This window comes from Oncorhynchus mykiss, chromosome 6 (genome assembly GCF_013265735.2).
Source record: "Oncorhynchus mykiss isolate Arlee chromosome 6, USDA_OmykA_1.1, whole genome shotgun sequence".
Lineage (NCBI taxonomy): Eukaryota > Metazoa > Chordata > Actinopteri > Salmoniformes > Salmonidae > Oncorhynchus > Oncorhynchus mykiss.
The window spans coordinates 30,708,944-30,731,812 of record NC_048570.1 but is presented as its reverse complement, the minus strand read 5'-3'; the positions used below and the strand labels follow the sequence as shown (position 1 = coordinate 30,731,812).

The window sequence follows — 22,869 nt, the reverse complement described above, 5'->3', positions numbered from 1 at the left end:
AATGACTAATGATGATAAATACAATCCACCTGTGTGTAATCAAGTCTCCGTATAAATGCACCTGCACTGTGATAGTCTCAGGGGTCCGTTAAAAGCGCAGAGAGCATCATGAAGAACAAGGAACACAACAGGCAGGTCCGAGATACTTTTGTGAAGAAGTTTAAAGCCGGATTTGGATACAAAAAGATTTCCCAAGCTTTAAACATCCCAAGGAGCACTGTGCAAGCGATAATATTGAAATGGAAGGAGTATCAGACCACTGCAAATCTACCAAGACCTGGCCGTCCCTCTAAACGTTCAGCTCATACAAGGAGAAGACTGATCAGAGATGCAGCCAAGAGGCCCATGATCACTCTGGATGAACTGCAGAGATCTACAGCTGAGGTGGGAGACTCTGTCCATAGGACAACAATCAGTCGTATATTGCACAAATCTGGCCTTTATGGAAGAGTGGCAAGAAGAAAGCCATTTCTTAAAGATATCCATAAAAAGTGTTGTTTAAAGTTTGCCACAAGCCACCTGGGAGACACACCAAACATGTGGAAGAAGGTGCTCTGGTCAGATGAAACCAAAATTGAACTTTTTGGCAACAATGCAAAACGTTATGTTTGACGTAAAAGCAACACAGCTCATCACCCTGAACACACCATCCCCACTGTAAAACATGGTGGTGGCAGCATCATGGTTTGGGCCTGCTTTTCTTCAGCAGGGACAGGGAAGATGGTTAAAATTGATGGGAAGATGGATGGAGCCAAATACAGGACCATTCTGGAAGAAAACCTGATGGAGTCTGCAAAAGACCTGAGACTGGGACGGAGATTTGTCTTCCAACAAGACAATGATCCAAAACATAAAGCAAAATCTACAATGGAATGGTTCAAAAATAAACATATCCAGGTGTTAGAATGGCCAAGTCAAAGTCCAGACCTGAATCCAATCGAGAATCTGTGGAAAGAACTGAAAACTGCTGTTCACAAATGCTCTCCATCCAATCTCACTGAGCTCGAGCTGTTTTGCAAGGAGGAATGGGAAAAAATGTCAGTCTCTCGATGTGCAAAACTGATAGAGACATACCCCAAGCGACTTACAGCTGTAATCACAGCAAAAGGTGGCGCTACAAAGTATTAACTTAAGGGGGCTGAATCATTTTGCAATCCGGCTTTAAACTTCTTCACAACAGTATCTCGGACCTGCCTGGTGTGTTCCTTGTTCTTCATGATGCTCTCTGCGCATTTAACGGACCTCTGAGACTATCACAGTGCAGGTGCATTTATACGGAGACTTGATTACACACAGGTGGATTGTATTTATCATCATTAGTCATTTAGGTCAACATTGGATCATTCAGAGATCCTCACTGAACTTCTGCAGAGAGTTTGCTGCACTGAAAGTAAAGGGGCTGAATAATTTTGCACGCCCAATTTTTCAGTTTTTGATTTGTTAAAAAAGTTTGAAATATCCAATAAATGTCGTTCCACTTCATGATTGTGTCCCACTTGTTGTTGATTCTTCACAAAAAAATACAGTTTTATATCTTTATGTTTGAAGCCTGAAATGTGACAAAAGGTCGCAAAGTTCAAGGGGGCCGAATACTTTCGCAAGGCACTGTATAAGATATCTGATGGTAAACATTTAGTAGTGAATCGCATACAAGTGTAACGTCATCACTTAATGTGCGCTGCACAACAGACTCGCTGATAGCTATAGAATGCTATGTACTCCCCAGCTCGCTTCCTCCCGTTGTGCTGTTTACAAACACGTGACTGGCTCAAATGTTCTGGGCAACTACGGTAAGCTTCATCATTTAAAATAATGTGACAGGAGAAATGAAGAATGCAATTTCCTATGGTATTGTACAAGTTGACTGCAGGTAATCACTTAAAACGTAGCTACAAATATACACTTATTTGAAAAACGACAAATATATTTTTTTACATTTTATTTATTGGAAAAACCATCCTGTGGCTTTTCCAAATACTCTGGTAAACTGCCCAAGCCTAGTAGGGCATTACCATTGCTATATCTACAAGTGTGTGTGTGTGTGTGTATGTGTGTGTATATATATATATATATATATATATATATATATATATACTGTGTCCTGTATTCACCTCTTCAATATTCTTTCTCTGTGCTTGATGCATCCTGATTGTTCCATGTCAATGAATACATCTAACATGACAACTCTACTGTATTCATCCTGCCATCAGCCACACGTTCCCCTGCGGACGGACCCTCCACAGTCTCCGTCACCTCAGCCCCCGTCGCCAGTGTACACCCACACTGACTACACCTACACTGACTACAGTCACACTGACAGCCCCCCTGACCACAGCTCTACTGAGCACAGCCCCCCTGCTGAGGTTGGTTGAGGGGCATCAGTAGAGGCTCCTAGACAGACTAGACTGGAGTCCCCTTATGGTACCCTGTGCTGTACTGTGACCTCTCCCCATCTCTAGCTGCAGTGTCACTGTCTGTTGTAGTAGATCAGAGATGTTTCCTATCGTCTCAACAAGTTTCTTTAGTTCCTTTTTAAGTTTATTTCAGGCCTCTGAGACCTTTTGTAGGTCTTGTTGTGTTTGTTGTTCCAAAAGCCCTTACTTACTGTAGCTAGCTGTATTTGTTATGATTTTAACACGCTACTCTAGATGTTTAGGCCCTATTCATTTCTGGTTTCCATTTGCACTCATCTCTTCATCATTTTTATTTTTTTGATGGTGATGTATTTCAATACTGATTTCTCTGTTTAACCACCTAACTGACCACTGTGCTGGCAAACAGTTGGCATTTACAGTTTCTGAGATATCTGAATGAAAACCTGAATACATGATGCTCGTCCTGCGCTCTTCGACCTCCATATGACCCTCCAGTAGCTCTCATCATAGATATAGAACACTGTTCTGTATGCTCTCATCTCACCTTCCCCAGTTTAAACCATGCTTTTCATTTGTCATGGAACATGGTTATCTTAGCAACCCCTCATCACACACCCACCTCCCTCCCTCAGTCTTTCCTCTAGCATCTCCCTCATCCTGCTGGAATAAGGTGTAACATTCTAATAATGTATAAACTGAACTCCTCTCTCTCTCTCTCCTCAGCTTGGAGGAGATATTGGTGGGAGTCCTGCGGTAAGCCTGGTTGTTTAAACATTTAATTTGGAAAAATAATATTTCGGTGCAATTTTGATGTTCAGCTCTTTAACATGGTCTCTCATCCAAAGATGGGGGCTGGTTTTGGCGCAGCTCCCGCTGTGATGCCAGCCTCTCTAAACGCTCCTGTGGGAGGCGGCCTTGGAGACCTCTTTGACCTCGGAGGGGGGGTTGGCATGCCGATGGGAGCATACATTCCACCCAAGACAGTGAGTGCCTATAGAGTATGGTAGTACACTTAATATGATAGTATTGATACTATTTTGTTACGTTACAGCCTTATTCTAAAATTGATTAAATAAAAAAAATGCCCTCATCAATCTACCCACAGTATTCCATAATGGCAAAGCAAAAACAGGTTTTTATAAATTGTATTAAAAATGTAAGTATTCAGACCCTTTTGCTATGATACTTGAAATTGAGCTCGGGTGCCTCCTGTTTCCATTGATCATCCTTGACGTTTCTACAACTTGATTATAGTCCACCTGTGGTAAATTCAATTGATTGGACATGAATTGGAAAGGCACACACCTGTCTATATAAGGTCTCACAGTTGACAATGCATGTCAGAATAATTGTCCGTAGAGTTCCGAGACAGGATTGTGGCAGGGGAAAGATATGGGGAAGGGTACCAAAAAATGTAAGTATTGAAGGTCCCCAAGAAGACGGTGGCCTTCTTCATTCTTAAATGGAAGAAGTTTGGAACCACCAAGAATCTTCCTAGAGCTGGCCGCCTGGGCAAATAGAGCAATAGGGGGAGAAGGGACTTGGTCAGGGAGGTGACCAAGAACCCGATGGTCACTGACAGATCTACAGAGTTCCTCTGTGGAGATGGGAGAACCTTCCAGAAGGACAACCATCTCTGCAGCACTCCACCAATTAGGCCTTTATGGTATAGTGGCCAGACGGAAGCCACTCTTTAGTAAAAGGTACATGACAGCCCGCTTGGAGTTTGCCAAAAGGCACCTAAAGGACTCTCAGACCATGATAAACTAGATTCTCTGGTCTGATGAAACCAAGATTGAACTCTTTGTCCTGAATGCCAAGTGTCACTTCTGGAGGAAACCTGAAGTATGGTGGTGGCAGCATCATGCTGTGGGGATGTTTTTCAGTGACAGGGACTGGGAGACTAGTCAGGATCGAGGGAAAGATGAACGGAGTAGAGTACAGCGAGATCCTTGATGAAAACCTGCTCCAGAGCGCTCAGGATCTCAGACTGAGGTGAAGGTTCACCTTCCAACAGGACAACGACCCTAAGCACACAGCTAAGACAACACAGGAGTGGCTTCGGGACAAGTCTCTGAATGTCTTTTGAGTGGCCCTGACTTGAACCCAATCAAACATCTCTGGAGAGACCTGAAAATAGCTGTGTAGCAACGCTCCCCATCCAACCTGACAGAGCTTGAGAGCATCTGCAGAGAAGAATGTGTGAGAAAGTCAAGGGGTCTGAATACTTTCCAAATGCACTGTAACTACTAGGCCTATATGTTCCTAGATGATCATGCTGAAGACACTCCTCCACGCTCTCCACAACCTGGTACCCACCTACCTCTCTGATGTTCTCCCAGTCTATGCCCCCTTCCGCCCCTCCTCTGGTGGTCTCCTTGTCACCCCCCTCCCCCGCATCTCCAACATGGGTGCCCGAGCCTTCAGTTGCTCGGCACCCAGGCTCTGGAATGCACTTCCCCCATACTTACAACATGCAGATAGCCATCTCATTAAAAAACCTGAAAACACACCTCTTCAAGGATACCTATGGTCTATGATTGACTCTGTCCTACATTACTTCTGTGCTCTCCCAGTATCACTGTGTCCCCTCCAACATAAACCTTACCCTTAACCATGTTTGGATTCTCTACCCAACCCTTCCTTATTTTTACCTGTCCTGTTTCGTATTGTCCTTTTTGATTTTAAATTGTACTTTGATTGATGCTCTTGATTTTCTGACCTGATGTACGGATTCTACTGTTAATGTGATATTTCATTGAGTGCCCTGATGGTGTCCGCCAAATAAATTGAATTATTATTATTATTATTATTTAATACAAACTTCCTCTTATGGTATCCTCAGGTGTGGCTCCCAGCCATGAAGGCTAAAGGTCTGGAGATCTCTGGGACCTTCGCCCGGCGTGCTGGAGTCATCCAGATGGAGCTGGTCCTCACCAACAAGGCCATGAGCGTCATGACTGACTTCGCCATCCAATTCAACAGGAACAGGTGAGCGGAAGTCTATATGTCTATATGACGGTAATAAGGAATTTTGTTCTAGTTCTGACTGGAACTCTTCTCTCTCTAGTTTTGGACTGGCCCCTGCCGGCCCACTCCAGGTCCTCACCCCTCTCGGCCCAAACCAGACCATTGAAGTCAGCCTCCCCCTCAGCACTGTTGGGCCAGTCATGAAGATGGACCCTCTCAACAACCTACAGGTAACTTTCCCACAATGTTAGTTGTACAGGATGTTTCAGGAGACTAGGCTGCTTCAGACTAGGGTTGAATAGTGGGAACCGGGTTACTGAGAGATCCAGCCCAAACCCACTCCCTTTTCCCAGGATAAATAACTGCAAGAAACCGGTAGATTTATAATAAATTATTTATATGAAAAGCATGAATTGAAATGGCACTGTTAAATGATATGCGCTGTCTAAATCTGTCTTCTCAACGGCCTCCTCTCTGCTATCTGCTTGACCAATCATCGACGCTCATGGTGGGGACACCGCTTCTCACTACGGAGTGTAGTTCAATGAGTTTATCATCTCATGGTAACTTTTTGTCTTGTAAAAGGAAGGACTACATTTGCTGCAGCTACAGTAATATAATGACAATGCGCGTCTAATTTACACTTCTCCATCTGGCTTTCGGTGGTCACCTTATTCTTTCATTGTAAAGAGTTTTATAACAGCCTGTCACTCAAATATCTTTGCCGCAGTCTTTTTCTCTCCCATCAATTCCATTCAAATTGCACCCAAAATAGATCGGCCTAATCCTGGTCAAGATTGAGATGCACTGAGTGTACAAAACATCCTGCTCTTTCCATGACTAAAGCCCTATTCACACGGGACTAGTATTACTATAGAATGTAGGTGATGTAATTACTACCCCAGCATGTCAGTTTTTCCAGTGGACGATTCGGATGGGATTAGCTTTTCCCAACTGCCCCGTAATAATTGTTTTCCTCATTCAAAATTGATAATTATGACGGAAGCCTGGAGGCTCTTCTAGGTAGGAAGATGTTTTAAATGTCTAGGGACTAAAATACAGATGTGGTGATTTGTGCTCATGCACATAATTACATTACCTGAGCTCCCCCAGTAAATTAATCCAGTCTGATAAGACTGATCAGGTGAATCCAGATGAAAGCTGTGATCTCTTATTGATGTCACTTGTTAAGTCCACTTCAAATCAGTGTAGATCGGTTAAAGAATAATTTTTAAGCCTTGAGACATGGGTTGTGTATGTGTGCAATTCAGAGGGTGAATGGGCAAGACAAAATGTTTAAGTGCCTTTCAACGAGGTATGGCAGTAGGTGCCAGATGAACCAGTGTGAGTGTGTGTTATGCATAAGCTTCTAAATTATAGCCTCTGTCTCTTGCGCAATACGCACCTCCGCTCCGTTGCCGTATCTACCTAAAGAAAACGCAACTTAGCTCTTGGAGTCCCAGGAAAAGCTAGACTAGAATAGCTTGCTGGACATTTTTTTTTTCTTTTAGCATTTCAAATACTAATAGACTGTTCGAAGAGAGATTCAAGTTCTTGTTTGCTGAATGTTTAATACAGCAGCCATTAGAACTTTAAAGAAGAGAACACGCAATGGCAGTTATTTATTCAGAATAGGGCTGTCCCCGACAAAAAAAAAAATGTTGGTCTGTTCTTTCGATTGGTTGAAGTTTTTACACGTGTATTTTTCCATATAGACACATACTATGTGTTTTAATCAAATCAACTATATGCACTGAGCTTGTCTGTGTTTGTTTAAACAATTAAGACACACAAATGATTAGAGGGAGTCCGACCACAATTGATGTGCTTGTCCTGGCTCAGAATTGCTGTGTTAAAAAAAACAGCTAACAACTGTGTGACTAGCACACGTTGTCTTTCCTCCCTACTGCAGCGACCATCACAGAACATCAAGTGTTTTTTTGGTATTTTGTTAGGATCCCCATTAGCTGTTGCAAAAGCCAAAATCTCATATGCCGATAACAATACATATCACAATATAGCAAATTTTTTTGTAAATTCAATGAATAAATAGTTTAAATAAAATGACCACATGTAAAGGCATATTTTTTATTACATTTTAAATTCTACTCAACAAATAAAAGGTACTTCCTCATATATTTGATTATTCCTCCTTTTTATTTAGAAACTTTGTGAAAACGTTCAGTTAAGCATGTAACAAAATATTAATATCTCTAAAAAGGTAAATAGAAAACACTTCAACTATAGTTGCAAACAAAATAAATATAGGCCTAAAATGTATTTTTGGGGGCTTGCCTGATTTGCATGTTATTTTGGCATTAATACGTGTCACATATCATTTTGGTACCTTAGGTTGTGTTGGCACCAACTCACGAAACCCCTGTTTGTCGACTCTGTAAATTGGGGCCATGTCCTTGCAGATATAAGTTGTAAAGGCAGCTGTTATCTTGTTCCATCTTCATGATTCTTTGCCATATGGTGTGCCGCGGGCAAAAGCCTCTTGCAACGTCTGAGTCTGGGGTTTTGTTTTGAGCACTAGACTGTACTTTTTTGGGTCTCATCCGTAGACACTCTCTATGTACTGTTTCACTTGTTTCTTGCATAGGTGGTAAAAGAGGTTAGTGATGTTTGAGCCTGTTGTTGGAACCGGCCTACGGCATATTTTGCAGAGGACGGGTTTCTGGTCCGTGTCAGATTTGTCATACCCAAACCACGTCCATGCGACCAAAGTAGCCCCTCTCTTAGGTACGAGCTCTGTGTCTCCGTGCTCTGTGTCACGTTCACTCTCCTCCATGTTTGTTTGTGTTGCAGCTGTGTGGAAGGACGTAAAGCGTTGTCCAATTGACAAAAAATCTTGCCAAAAAGAGTGATTTGCGACACAACGAAATAAACGATAGAGCGTAATATGAAACGATAAAAAAACGTCTATCGTCACACAATATATATTGTAATTTCCCCCAGCCCTACGGCTGGACAATAATCAAGATTAGACCAAACTAGAGCCTGTAGAACTTGCTTTTTGGAGTGTGGTGTCAAAAGCAGAGCATCTCTTTATTACGGCTAGACCTCTCCCCATCTTTACAACCATTGAAACTATATGTTTTGACCATGACAGTTTACAATCTAAGGTAACGCCAAGTAATTTAGTCGTCTCTACTTGTTCAACAGCCACACCATTCATTACCAGATTTAGCTGAGGTCTAACACTTAAGGAATGATTTGTACCAAATACAATGCTCTTAGTTTTAGAGATGTTCAGGACCAGTTTATTACTGGCCATCCATTCCAAAACAGACTGCAGCTATTTAAGGGTTTCAGTGACTTCATTAGCTGTGGTTGCTGATGTGTATATGGTTGAATAATCAGCATACATGGACACACATGCTTTGTTTAATGCCAGTGGCAGGTTATTGGTAAATTAGAAAAGATTAAAGGGCCTAGAGAGCTGCCCTGTGGTACACCACACTACGTGTTTGATATTAGAGAAGATTCCATTAAAGAAAACCCTTTGAGTTCTATGAGATAGATGGCTCTGAATCCACATTATGGCAGAGGTTGAAAAGCCATAGCACAAGTATTTTTCAACAACAGGTTATGAACAATAATATCAAAAGCTGCACTAAAATCTAACAGTACAGCTCCCACAATCTTCTTATCAATTTCTTTCAAGCAATCATCAGCCATTTGTGTCAGTGCAGTACATGTTGAGTGCCCTTGTCTATAAGCATGCTGAAAATCTGTTGTTAATTTGTTTACAGGGAAATGCAATGCTATTTGGTGAAACACCATTCTTTTCCCAACAGTTTGCTAAGAGCTGGCAGCAAGCTTATAGGTCTGCTTTTAGAACCAGTAAAGGCTGCTTTACCACTTTGCCACTTGGGTGGCGGAATTACTTTGTCCTCAGGCTTGGAGGGAAGTCAGACTTTCCTCTAGGCTCAGATTAACAATATGACAGATAGGAGAGGCTATAGAGTCAGCTACCATCCTCAGTAGCTTTCCATCTAAGTTATCAATGCCAGGAGGTTTGTCATTATTGATTGATAACAATAATTTTCCACCTCGCCCACACTAACTATACAAAATTCAAATCAAATTTTATTTGTCACATACACATGGTTAGCAGATGTTAATGCGAGTGTAGCGAAATGCTTGTGCTTCTAGCTCCGACAATGCAGTAATAACCAACGAGTAATCTAGCTAACAATTCCAAAACTACTACCTTATACACACAAGTGTAAAGGGATAAAGAATATGTACATAAAGATATATGAATGAGTGATGGTACAGAGCGGCATAGGCAAGATGCAGTAGATGGTATCAGTAGAGTACAGTATATACATATGAGTATGTAAACAAAGTGGCATAGTTTAAAGTGGCTAGTGATACATGTATTACATAAAGATGCAGTAGATTATACAGTATATACGTATACATATGAGATGAATAATGTAGGGTATGTAAACATTATATTAAGTAGCATTGTTTAAAGTGGCTAGCGATATATTTTACATCAATTCCCATTATTAAAGTGGCTGGAGTTGAGTCAGTGTGTTGGCAGCAGCCACTCAATGTTAGTGGTGGCTGTTTAACAGTCTGATGGCCTTGAGATAGAAGCTGTTTTTCAGTCTCTCGGTCCCAGCTTTGATGCACCTGTACTGACCTCGCAGTGGCTCGGGTGGTTGTTGTCCTTGATGATCTTTATGGCCTTCCTGTGACATCGGGTGGTGTAGGTGTCCTGGAGGGCAGGTAGTTTGCCCCCGGTGATGCGTTGTGCAGACCTCACTACCCTCTGGAGAGCCTTACGGTTGTGGGCGGAGCAGTTGCCGTACCAGGCGGTGATACAGCCCGACAGGATGCTCTCGATTGTGCATCTGTAGAAGTTTGTGAGTGCTTTTGGTGACAAGCCGAATTTCTTCAGCCTCCTGAGGTTGAAGAGGCGCTGCTGCGCCTTCTTCACGATGCTGTCTGTGTGGGTGGACCAATTCAGTTTGTCTGTGATGTGTACGCCGAGGAACTTAAAACTTACTACCCTCTCCATTACTGTTCCATCGATGTGGATAGGGGGGTGTTCCCTCTGCTGTTTCCTGAAGTCCACAATCATCTCCTTAGTTTTGTTGACGTTGAGTGTGAGGTTATTTTCCTGACACCACACTCCGAGGGCCCTCGCCACCTCCCTGTAGGCCGTCTCGTCATTGTTGGTAATCAAGCCTACCACTGTTGTGTCGTCCGCAAACTTGATGATTGAGTTGGAGGCGTGCGTGGCCACGCAGTCGTGGATGAACAGGGAGTACAGGAGAGGGCTCAGAACGCACCCTTGTGGGGCCCCAGTGTTGAGGATCAGCGGGGTGGAGATGTTGTTACCTACCCTCACCACCTGGGGGCGGCCCGTCATGAAGTCCAGTACCCAGTTGCACAGGGCGGGGTCGAGACCCAGGGTCTCGAGCTTGATGACGAGTTTGGAGGGTACTATGGTGTTAAATGCTGAGCTGTAGTCAGCTCAGCAATGCTTTTCTTTCATTATTAGTTTTTTTATGCATGAATACAATTGCTCACTGTTCATTGTTGGCATATCCTGCCTAAGTTTGTCCACTTTATTTCATTGGCAATCATTAAAATAATTTGCAATATCAAATAGTTTTGTGATGAATAAGCCATCTGATTCGATGAAAGTTGGAGTTGAATTTCTCTTTCTGCCCATAATTTCATTTAAAGTACTCACGTTTCTTTCCATCATTCTTTATATCGTTGATCTTGGCTTCATAATAAAGTTTCTTCTTTTTGTAGAGTTTAGTCACATCATTTCTCAATTTGCAGTAAGTAAGCCAGTCAGATGTGCAGCCAGACTTATTAGCCAATCCTTTTGCCTCATCTCTTTCAACCATACAGTTTTTCAATTCCTCATCAATCCATGGAGCCTTAACAGTTCTAAGTATTGCCCTGTCTGTGTTTCTGAAGCTGCAACATAATGACAGCCATTTCTGACTGAAAAGTAATGTTACTGAAATCCCTCATTTGTTAAGGAATTTACCTCAACCCTTACTGTTTTTACGTGACACGTAAGCATCGCATGCATGTGACCAATAGGGCCTGACCTGTAGCATATCATAGTCGCGTCTATTAAATAGGCTTTAACAAACTCTGAACACATGTGACAGCAAATGGATGTAGAGGACGTGACAAAAACGCGAAACAGGGGAATGTTTACTGGTTCCTCAGGAGGTAAAGGGGAAGTTGGAAGTGTGGAATAAATTTGACTAGTGGGAAATACTGGAGATCAAGAAAAAGAATGTAAGGAGCAAGCGCTATGTGCATGTGTGTGCCAAACAGGTGCTGTTATAGATTACAATATACACTACCGTTCATAAGTTTGGGGCCACTTAGAAATGTTATTGTTTTCCATGAAAACATACATGAAGTGAGTTGCCAAATGAATAGGAAATATAGTCAAGATGTTGACAAGGTTATAAATAATGATTTTTAATTGAAATAGTTGTCCTTCAAACTTTTGCTTTCGTCAAGAATCGTCCATTTGCAGCAATTACAGCCTTGCTGACCTTTGGCATTCTAGTTGTCAATTTGTTGAGGTAATCTGAAGAGATTTCACCCCATGCTTCCTGAAGCACCTCCCACAAGTTGGATTGACTTGATGGACACTTCTTACGTACCATACCATAGCTGCTCCCACAACAGCTCAATAGGGTTGAGATCCAGTGACTGTGCTGGCCATTCCATTATAGACAGAATACCAGCTGACGGGCCTCCCGGGTGGCGCAGTGGTTAAGGGCGCTGTACTGCAGTGCCATCAGAGTTCCTGGGTTCGCGCCCAGGCTCTGTCGTAACCGGCCGTGACCGGGAGGTCCGTGGGGCGACGCACAATTGGCCTAGCGTCGCCCGGGTTAGGGAGGAATTGGTCGGTAGGGGTGTCGCACCAGCGACTCCTGTGGCGGGCTGGGCGCAGTGTGCGCTAACCAAGGTGGCCAGGTGCACGGTGTTTCCTCCGGCGCATTGGTGCGGCTGGCTTCCGGGTTGGATGCGTGCTGTGTTAAGAAGCAGTGCGGCTTGGTTGGGTTGTGTATCGGAGGACGCATGACTTTCAACCTTCGTCTCTCCCGAGCCCGTACGGGAGTTGTAGCGATGAGACAAGATAGTAGCTACTACAACAATTGGATACCACGAAATTGGGGAGAAAAAGGGGTGTAAAAAATAAAATAAAAAAAAAAGAATACCAGCTGACTGCTCTTCCCTAAATAGTTATTGCGTAGTTTGGAGCTGTGCTTTGAGTCATTGTCCTGTTGTGGGAGGAAATTGGCTCCAATTAAGCGCTGTCCACAGGGTATCGCATTGCAAAATGGAGTGATAGCCGTCCTTCCCTTTTACAGGGTAAAAGATCCCTTTTACCCTGTACAAATCTCCCACTTTACCAAAGCACCCCCAGACCATCACATTGCCTCCACCATGCTTGACAGATGATTTCAAGCACTCCTCCAGCATCTTCATTTTTTTCAGCGTCTCACGAATGTTGTTTGGGATCCGAACACCTCAAACTTAGATTTGTCTGTCCATAACACTTTTTTTCCAATCTTCCTCTGTCCAGAGTCTGTGTTCTTTTGCCCATCTTAATCTTTTATTTTTATTGGCCAGTCTGAAATATCAATCAACTGCATTTATAAAGCTATTTTTACATCAGCTGATGTCACAAAGTGCTACACAGAAACCCAGCCTAAAACCACAAACAAGCAAGCAAGGCAGATGTAGAAGCACGGTGGCTAGGAACAACTCCTTAGAAAGGCAGGAACCTAGAAATACATCTAGAGAGGAACCAAGCTCAGAGGGGTGGCCAGTCCTTTTCTGGCTGTGCCGGGTGGAGATTATAACAGTACATGGCCAAGATGGTCAATGACCAGCAGGGTCAAATAATAATAATAATAATAATAATAATAATCAGTGGTTGTAGAGGGTGCAACAGGTCAGCACCTCAGGAGTCAATGTCAGTTGGCTTTTCATAGCCGATCATTCAGAGTGAATTCGTGAGTACACAGCAGTTCCGGGACAAGGTAGCACGTCCGGTGAACAGGTCAGTGTTCCATAGCTGCAGGCAAAACAGTTGAAACTGGACGACCAGCACGACCAGGTGGACTGGGGACAGCAAGGAGTCATCAGGCCAAGTAATCCTGAGGCATGGTCCTAGGGCTCAGGTCCTCCGAGAGAAAGAGATGGACACCACACAAGTCCTCAACTGGCATCTTCATTAAATAGTACCCGCAAAACACCAGTTTCAACGTCAACACTCTACTAATGATATGGCTTTTTCTTTGCAACTCTTCCTAGAAGGTCAGCATCCTGGAGTCGCCTCTTCTCTGTTGACATTGACACATGTGTTTTTTGCGGGTACTATTTAATTAACCTGCCAGTTGAGGTCTTGTGATGTGTCTGTTTCTCAAACTAGACACTAATGTACTTGTCCTCTTGCTCAGTTGTGCACCGGGGCTTCCCACTCTTTCTGTTCTGGTTAGAGCCCGTTTGCTCTGTTCTGTGAAGGGAGTAGGACACAGCGTTGTACGAGATCTTCAGTTTCTTGCCAATTTCTCACATGGAATAGCCTTAATTTCGCAGAACAAGAATAGACTGAGTTTCAGAAGAAAGGTCTTTGTTTCTGGCCATTTTGAGCCTGTAATCGAACCCACAAATGCTGATGCTCCAGATACTCAACTAGTCTATAGAAGGCCAGTTTTATTGGTTATTTAACTAGGACAACAGTTTTCAGCTGTGCTAACATAATTGATAAAGGGTTTTCTAATGATCAAGTAGCCTTTTAAAATTATGAACTTGTATTAGCTAACACAACGTGCCATTGGAAAACAGGAGTGATGATTGCTGATAATGGGCCTATGTAGATATTCCCAAAAAATTCAGCTGTTTCCAGCTACAATAGTAATTTACAACATTAACAATGTCTACGCTGTATTTCTGATCAATTTGATGTTATTTTAATGGATGAAAAATGTCCTTTTCTTTCAAAAACAAGGACATTTCTAAGTGACCCTAAACTTCTGGTTTTCTGACCATTTTGGAACAATGCAAACAACAATTATAAGTGTACCAGAGAGTTTGTTTCTTTTCCTAAAGCCTTTATTACATCAAAGACTAAAAAGCAGTCATATTCATTCGTGATTGCAATTTCAGGAATGGAACTGTTTAGGCTTATTTATTGTTTGCTTGATTGCATTTCAAATCATGAATGACTCCTATGCTGTATGATGACATTAACAAATAAAGGATTGATACAGTAGCCTATATAAGTATTGAAATATAGACCTAGGTAAGTTACGGTATTAAGACTAAACCGTATGCTCTCTTAGGCCTACTGCTCGACGGTGGTTATGCAAGGCTGCTTTACTAAGCCTTTCTGGAATTTTCCAAGCTGTTTAAAGACACTAAGTTGACTGTGCATGTAAACTTCTGACCCACTGGAATTGTGATTAAGTGAAATAATCTGTCTGTAAAGAATTGTTGGAGGAATGACTTGTGTCATGCACAAAGTAGATGTCCTAACCGACTTGCCAAAACTATTGTTTGTTAACAAGAAATTTGTGGAGTGGTTGAAAAACAAGTTTTAATGACTTCAACCTAAGTGTATGTAAACTTCCGACTTCAACTGTACATTTGGGTGAGTTTTTTTTTTTTTGTCTCGCCTGAGTAGCCTCGTTTCACTGCCAAAAATACAATTAAACAAGCTAACACAATGTCAAATACAGGTAGCCTAGTCCAATAATTAATATCCAATCACATTAACCGTTACTCTCTCGTGAGAAACCTTCACTCTTGTGCAGACATTTAGAAATGGAACATGACAATTTTAAAAATAAGCCATGGGAGTTTTTTGAGCGAGAATATAGGAAACTTTTGAGTAGTAAGACATGTATCAAAGCAACAGATACCATTAAGGGGCTGGAGGCGTCTTATATGGAGAGCTACCGAGTGGCTAAGAACAGGCAAGCCCCATACTATTGTGGAGGACACAATTCTTCCTGCTGCTGTGGATATGGCTGGGTCAATGCTGGGGGAAAAGGCCCCCAAAAGCTATACAGACAATACCTCTGTCAAACAACACTGTTTCACACATCATTGACATGGCAGTTGATGTTTTGAAACAATTACTGCTTCACATACAAGCCAGTGAATTAAATGCGTTACAGCTGGATGAGTCAACAGACGTGGCACAGCTCCTGGTATATGTCCGTTACGTTTATGGGGGATCAATTAAGGAAGACCTCTTCTGCAAACCACTGGAAACCAGGACAACAGGAGAGGATCTTTTTTAAGTACTGGACAGCTTTGTGACCAAATGGACTTTGGTGGTCAAGATGTGTTGGTATCTGTACTGATGGCACAAAAGCCATGACCGGTAGACACAGTGCAAGCAGTTGCTTCTGACGCCACTTGGGTACGCTGCAGCATCCACCGAGAGGCTCTTGTTGCCAAGGGAATCCGTGTCAGCTTGAAAGACGTTTTGGACACTACAGTGAAAATGGTTAACTTTGTTTTAAAGCAAGGCCCCTGAACTCTTGTGTATTTTCTGCACTATGCAATGATATGGGCAGCGCTTTGTAACGCTTTTACAACATACTTCTTCTGTATGTTGTGCTGGTTATCAAGGGGTAAAGTATTGACACGTTTCTTTTAAAATTGTGAGACGAGCTTAGTTTTCTTTACTGACCATAATTTGCACTTGTCATCATGCAAGTGGTCTGACGAGTTTCTCACACAACTGGCCCATCTGGGTGATATGTTTTTTTCTCCTGAATGATCTGATTACTGGGACTCTCCGCAACAATCTAGGATTACAGGGACTCTCCGAAACTATTCAATGTGCAGGACACAATTGAGCCTATGATTAGGAAGTTGGAGCTCTTTTCTGTCTGCGTTAACAAGGACAACACACATCTTTCCATCGTTGTCTGATTTTGTGTGTACAAATGAACTCAAGCTTACAGACAATGTCAAATGTGATCTAGCGAAGCACCTGAGTGAGCTGGGTACGCAGGTACTTTCCCGAAACGGACGACACAAACTGGATTTGTTATCCCTTTCATGCCCTGCCTCCAGTCCTCTTACCAATATCTGAACAAGAGAGCCTCATTAAAATTGCAACAAGCGGTTCTGTGAAAATAAAATTGAATCAGAAGCCACTGCCAGATTTCTGGATAGGGCTGCACTCAGTTTCTTCCCTTGGCAAATCGCGCTGTTAAGACACCGATGACCTTTGCAACCACGTACCTATGTGAGTGGATTCTCAGCCCTCGCTAGCATGAAAACTAAGAGGAACAGACTGTGTGGAAAATGATTTAAGACAGACTCTCCAAAACAACCCAACATTGCAGAGATATGTGCATCCTTTCAAGCACACCCTGTTCCATTAACCTGTGGTGAGTTATTCACAATTTCTGATGAACAAATAAGGTTTTATATGGAAGATGGCTAAATAAAGAGCAGAATTATTGATTATTATTATTTGTGCCCTGGTCCTATAAGAGCTCTTTGTCACTTCCCACGGGCTGGGTTGTGACAACTCACACTCATTCTTATGTTTAATACATGTATTGTGCGTGGGGGGGCTTACAATGATGGGGAAAAAACTACATTTGATAGTGCACTGACCCTGGTGCTTAGAGGGGGTACGCAGTTGGAGGTTGAATGTTTGAAGGGGTACGGGACTCTTAAAACTTTGGGAATCACTGGCCCAGGAAAATGCATCAATTCAACAGCGCACTGATGTTACAGAACCGCGCACAGCGACCAACCACTATCCAATGCAAAATAATGATTTTTTTTAAATTTGTGTTGCACCATTGTTCTTACATAATATAACCATATACCATTTCAGTAGCAATTGTCAGTCTGATGGACTGTGCCATCTCCTCCACAATGGATCAGTCGACTCAGACAGGCGCGAATCATACAGGTGTCTCCTACACCTTTTTATTGAAAACATTTTTGCTACTGCTCAACTGAAATCTGTCGACCACCAGTCGACTAAATGGGGTCGGCCCTAATTCAGACCCATATAACCATTCAATGTTCACGAAGAGGAGTGATACCCCGCTGCATCTTATTCTACTCCTATATTATTCAAGCATGTCATTACAATGATGACTATAAGGGCAATGGAACTTCTATACATTTAATTGTTGAAAGAGATGAAGGAAGCAACAGAGGGAAAGAGGAGGTAGGCTATAATACGTACGTCGCACAACTATATATGAAAGGTAGGCCTATATATGCGTCAGCCTACGAATGATAAAAATGTCCAATTAAAATCGCATTCACTAGCCTATAATTGTAACTTTGTAGGCCGCATGTCCTGGACCAGCATCACGTTCTCCCCCAGCTTCATGATTTGAACAAGGTGTGTAATTCCAGTCCATATAATACAGTACAGTAATGCAGTCCACAGTCCAAGATTAACCTACTGGAACTTGTTTGACTTATTTATCCAAGAGCGCGTGGCTACATCTATGGGCTTTTATGTTTTTCTGTCCTGCGTAGGCTGTGTGGTAGGCTACTTATTGGATAACGGCACAATCATTTGGGCTTTTTTGGGCTTGGGCTCATAAAATATATTTTAATGTATGTCTCATAAGGCTCAGCTAGCATCAGACTTGAATTTTCATGCTGATCAAAGCTGTAATCAAATCCAGACATTTATATGCTTTAGAATGACACTTCCGATTTTGGTGGGAAATACCTGTTTACCCGGGAGAAAGGTGATTTTATTCTCTGGATGGAACATTTTGTAAAATACAGGGAAAATAATCAACCCTACTGCAGACACATGCTTGTTTTAACTGTCAGGTTGTTATTTAAATTCCTGAGCTATAGAAACAGGATGAAATATGACAAGAGAGAGCCTCTGGAACTTTTAGTTATTGGTTGAGAAACAGAACTGAGAGAGACGGGGCCTCTTAGATCAGAGCAGTCATCTGACTTGGGGGGATGGAACATTGTGCAGCTGGTAAGAGAAAATAACGGGTTCCAGGAGAGATGAGAGGTGGGGATGGTCATTAGCGGTCACCTCTCACTGTGCTGCTCTAGTCTACGCCACAGCTCTGCTCTGTTTCCCCTGACCCCAGCACTCCTTCTCCCAGCCAGCTGTATTCCTACAGGAGGAGGAGTCAGTGGTGGAAAAAGTACCCAGTTTTCATACTTGAGTAAAAGTGAAGATGCGTTCAAAGAAATTTACTCTAGTAAAAGTGAGTCACCCAGCAAAATTCTACTTGAGTAAAAGTATTTGGTTTTAAGTTAACTTTATTGTTATTGCTCAAATAACAAACAATAACGGAACCCCAATCAGAAGCTAACTAGCTAGTAGTCACTGGAAGCGGTCATCACCGTTAACTCAGACATCAGCCATCCTCAACCCGGTCAATTCCTTCCAGTCTGCACAGCGCGATATCCACACAGAGCATAGCAGACTGCTTTTTCTCTACCACATCTCCGGATTCCTACCGCAAACTCTGAACCTTTACACCGGATCATCGCAGCTAGCTAGCTGCTAACCGAGTGGCTACCCCTGGCTAACGTTTAAAGTTAGTCTGGAGCTAGCCTCGAGCTAGGCCCTTCTCCCAGCTAGACGAAGAGATCCATCAGACAATTCCTGGGCTTCATTCAATACCTCTTTTGCCAATTGGCCTGGACCATTTACTGCCGACACAGAGCCCCGCTGATCCACCATGACTGGTCTGCCGACGTAACCGTCTGAGGGGGTTTCAACAGGCTCTTCCGTCACGATGTCCCCCTGAGGTCCATTTGCTAGCCTGCTAGCCCCGGCCTTCTAGCTGTCTGAATCGCCGTGTCTCCAGCTCACCTAGCTACACACTGGACCCTATGATCACTCGGCTACACATACCTCTCCCTAATGTCAATATTCCTTGTCTATTGCTGTTTTGGTTAGTGATATTTGTCTTATTTTACTGTAGAGCCACCAGCCCTGCTCAATATGCCTTAGCTAGCCCTTTTGTTCCACCCCCCACACATGCAGTGACCCCACCTGGCTTAAATGGTGCCTGTAGAGACAAAACCTCTCATCGTCACTCAATGCCTAGGTTTTTCTCCACTGTACTCGCACCCTACCATACCCTTGTCTGTACATTATGCCTTGAATCTATTCTTCCACGCCCAGAAATCTGCTCTTTTTACTCTTCTGAACGCACTAGACCAGTTCTTATAGCCTTTAGCCGTACCCTTATCCTACTCCTCCTCTGTTCCTCTGGTGATGTAGAGGTTAATCCAGGCCCTGCAGCCCCCAGCATCACTCCCATTCCCCAGGCGCTCATTTGTTGACTTCTGTAAGCGTAAAAGCTTTGGTTTCATGCATGTTAACATTAGAAGCCTCCTCCTGGAAGGATATTGACATCATCCCGTCAGTAGAGGATGCCTGGTTGCTCTTCAAAAGTGCTTTCCTCACTATCTTAAATAACCATGCCCCATTCAAAAAATGTAGAACTAAGAACAGAACTTCACCCCTTGGTTTATCCCAGACTTGACTGCCCTTGACCAGCACAAAAACATCCAATGGCGTTCTGCATTAGCATCGAATAGCCCCGCGATATGCAACTTGTCAGGGAAGTCAGGAACCAATATACTCAGTCAGTATACTCAGTCCTTCACCCAAATCCAGACAGCTGACGTTCTGAAAGAGCTGCAAAATCTGGATCCCTACAAATCAGCTGGGCTAGACAATCTGGACATTTTTCTTTCTAAAATGATGTGCCTAAATTGTTGCAACTCCTATTTACTAGCCTATCCATCCTCTCTCTCGTATCGTCTGAAATCCCAAAAATTGGAAAGCTGCCGCGGTCATCCCCCTCTTCAAAGGGGGAGACACTCTAGACCCTAATTGTTATAGATCTATATCCATCCTGCCCTGCCTTTTCTAAAATCTTTGAAAGCCAAGTTAACAAACAGATCACCGACAATTTTGAATCCCACAGTACCTTCTCCACTATGTACTCTGGTTTCCGAGCTGGTCATGAGCGTGGCTGAGGTGCACCCAAGGTCCTAAACGATATAACCGCCATTGATAAAAGACAATACTGTGCACCTGTCTTCATCAACCTGGCCAATGCTTTCGACTCTGTCAATCACTGCATTGTTATCGGCAGACTCAATAGCCTTGGCTTCTCAAATGACTGCCTCGCCTGGTTCACCAACTACTTCTCAGATAGTTCAGTGTGTCAAATCGGAGGGACTGTTGTCCGGGCCTCTGGCAGTCTCTATGGGGCTGCCACAAGGTTCAATTCTCGGGCCGACTCTTTTCTCTGTATATATCAATGATGTCGCTCTTGCTGCTGGTGACCCTCTCTAATCCACCTCTACGCAGATGACACCATTCTGTATACTTCTGGCCCTTTGGACACTGTGCTAACAAACCTCCAAACGAGCTTCAACGCCATACAGCACTCCTTCCGTGGCCTCCAACTGCTCTTAAATGCAAGTAAAACTAAATGCATGCTCTTTGACAGATTGCTATCCGCCCGCCCGTCTAGCATCACTACTCTGGACGGTTCTAACCTAGAATATGTGGACGACTTCACCTAGGTGACTGGTTAGACTGTAAACTCTCCTTCCAGACTCACATTAAGCATCTCCAATCCAAAAATAAATCTGGAATCGGCTTCCTATTTCACAACAAAGCATCCTTCACTCATGCTGCCAAACACACCCTCTTAAAACCGACTATCCTACCGATCCTTGACTTTGGTGACGTCATTTACAAAATAGCCTCCAACACTCTACTCAGCAAATTGGATGTAGTCTATCACAGTGCCATCCGTTTTGTCACCACAGCCCCATATACTACCCACCACTGCGACCTGTATGCTCTCGTTGGCTGGCCCTCACGACATATTTGTCTCAGCTCACTGGTCACCATAGCAACACCCACCCATAGCACGCGCTCCAGCAGGTATATTTCACTGGTCATCCCCAAAGCTAACACTTCATTTGGCCTCCTTTCCTTCCAGTTCTCTGCTGCCAATGACTGGAACGAATTGCAAAAATCACTGAAGCTGGAGTCTTATATCTCCCTCTAACTTTAAGCATCAACAGTCAATCTGTAACACACCCAACCACCTCATCCACATATTACTTACCCTCTTGCTCTTTTGCACCCAGTGTCTCTACTTGCACATCATCATCTGCACATCTATCACTCCAGTGTTAATGCTAAATTGTAATTATTTCGCCTCTATGGCCTATTTATTGCCTACCTCCCTACTCTTCTACTTTTGCACACACTGTAAATAGATTTTTTTTCTATTGTGTTTTTTCTATTGTGTTTGTTTGTTTAATTCTTGTTTTTGTTGCACTGCATTGCTTTATCTTGGCCAGGTCGCAGTTGTAAAAGAGAACTTGTTCTCAACTGGCCTAACTGGTTAAATAAAGGTGAAATAAAAATATATATATACTCAAGTAAATGTAAAATAATAAATCATTTCAAATTCCTTATATTTAGCAAACCAGACGGCACAATTCTTGTTTTTATTTTATTTGCGGATAGCCAGGACACTCCAAAGCTCATAATTTACAGACGAAGCATTCGTGTTTAGTGAGTCCACCAGATCAGAGGCAGTAGGGATGACCAGGGATGTTCTCTTGATAAGTGCGTGAATTGAACCATTTTCCTGTCCTGCTAAGCATTCAAAAGGTAACGAGTACTTCTGGGGGTCAGGGGAAATGTAAAGTAAAAGTTGTCAAAAATATCAATCGTAAAGTACAAATACCCTTAAGTAGTACTTTAAAGTATTTTTTACTTAAAAACCTTACACCACTGCTGACAGTTATTTAGCCAACAGTCACTTTCTCACTTTACCTGATGGAAATGCTGTACTCATCACTGCTTAACTATTTGTTCCATACAGGCCCAAGACCTGTATGGTGGTACTGTAGGCTACAAACACATAGTTTAGCAGCAGTGATGTGTTTCCATTAGTCAATGTACTTTTATGATCCAGAAGTTGTGTGAAGGTTAGAGAGAGACGTAGGGAGACCCAGGGATACAGTGTACCCCCACTGCAGTACAGACAGCCTGGCAGGCAGGCAGGCACTGCGTCAACAGAGCACCAATATTCCCTCATAAATTATTCAGAGAATTTCTCTTGTCACCCCCCCCCCCACCCCCCACCCCGCAGGCTTAACTCAACCTCCTTGTCCTCATCACTCTTCTGTAGAGCAGTCCGATCGATACGGTGACCGCTCCACAAAGTTCTTAGAGTATACTGTGTCTGCGTCCCAAATCGCACCCTATTCCCTCTATGGTGCCCCTATGGGCCCTGGTCAATGTTATTGCACTATAAAGGGAATAGGGTGCCATTTGGGATGCATTCTATGTTAGGTTTCAATGACGATGTAGTCAAATTGCCTTTTTAGGCATCATCTGGTCTAAGTACAAATAAAATCATTTGTAGCATGGTATCTTTATTCTCTAGTTATCATAGATGACAGAAGGGATGGAGCTGAGGGAGGA

General features: G+C 43.0%; 1 protein-coding gene across 4 annotated transcripts in view; it reads left to right on the top strand.

Annotated features, from left to right (window-relative positions):
• Positions 1–22,869, top strand: part of LOC110525722 (AP-1 complex subunit beta-1) — a 53,974-nt gene that overhangs the window by 16,946 nt on the left and 14,159 nt on the right. For 2 of the 4 annotated variants that reach the window (XM_036979860.1, XM_036979859.1), the window contains exons 16-20: positions 2,211–2,363; positions 3,099–3,128; positions 3,221–3,358; positions 5,221–5,366; positions 5,446–5,575. In XM_036979860.1, the coding sequence (XP_036835755.1) occupies positions 2,211–2,363; positions 3,099–3,128; positions 3,221–3,358; positions 5,221–5,366; positions 5,446–5,575 (597 nt within the window). The remainder of the gene's footprint in view (positions 1–2,210; positions 2,364–3,098; positions 3,129–3,220; positions 3,359–5,220; positions 5,367–5,445; positions 5,576–22,869) is intronic. The other 2 variants (XM_021606105.2, XM_021606104.2) reach the window with 1 other exon arrangement.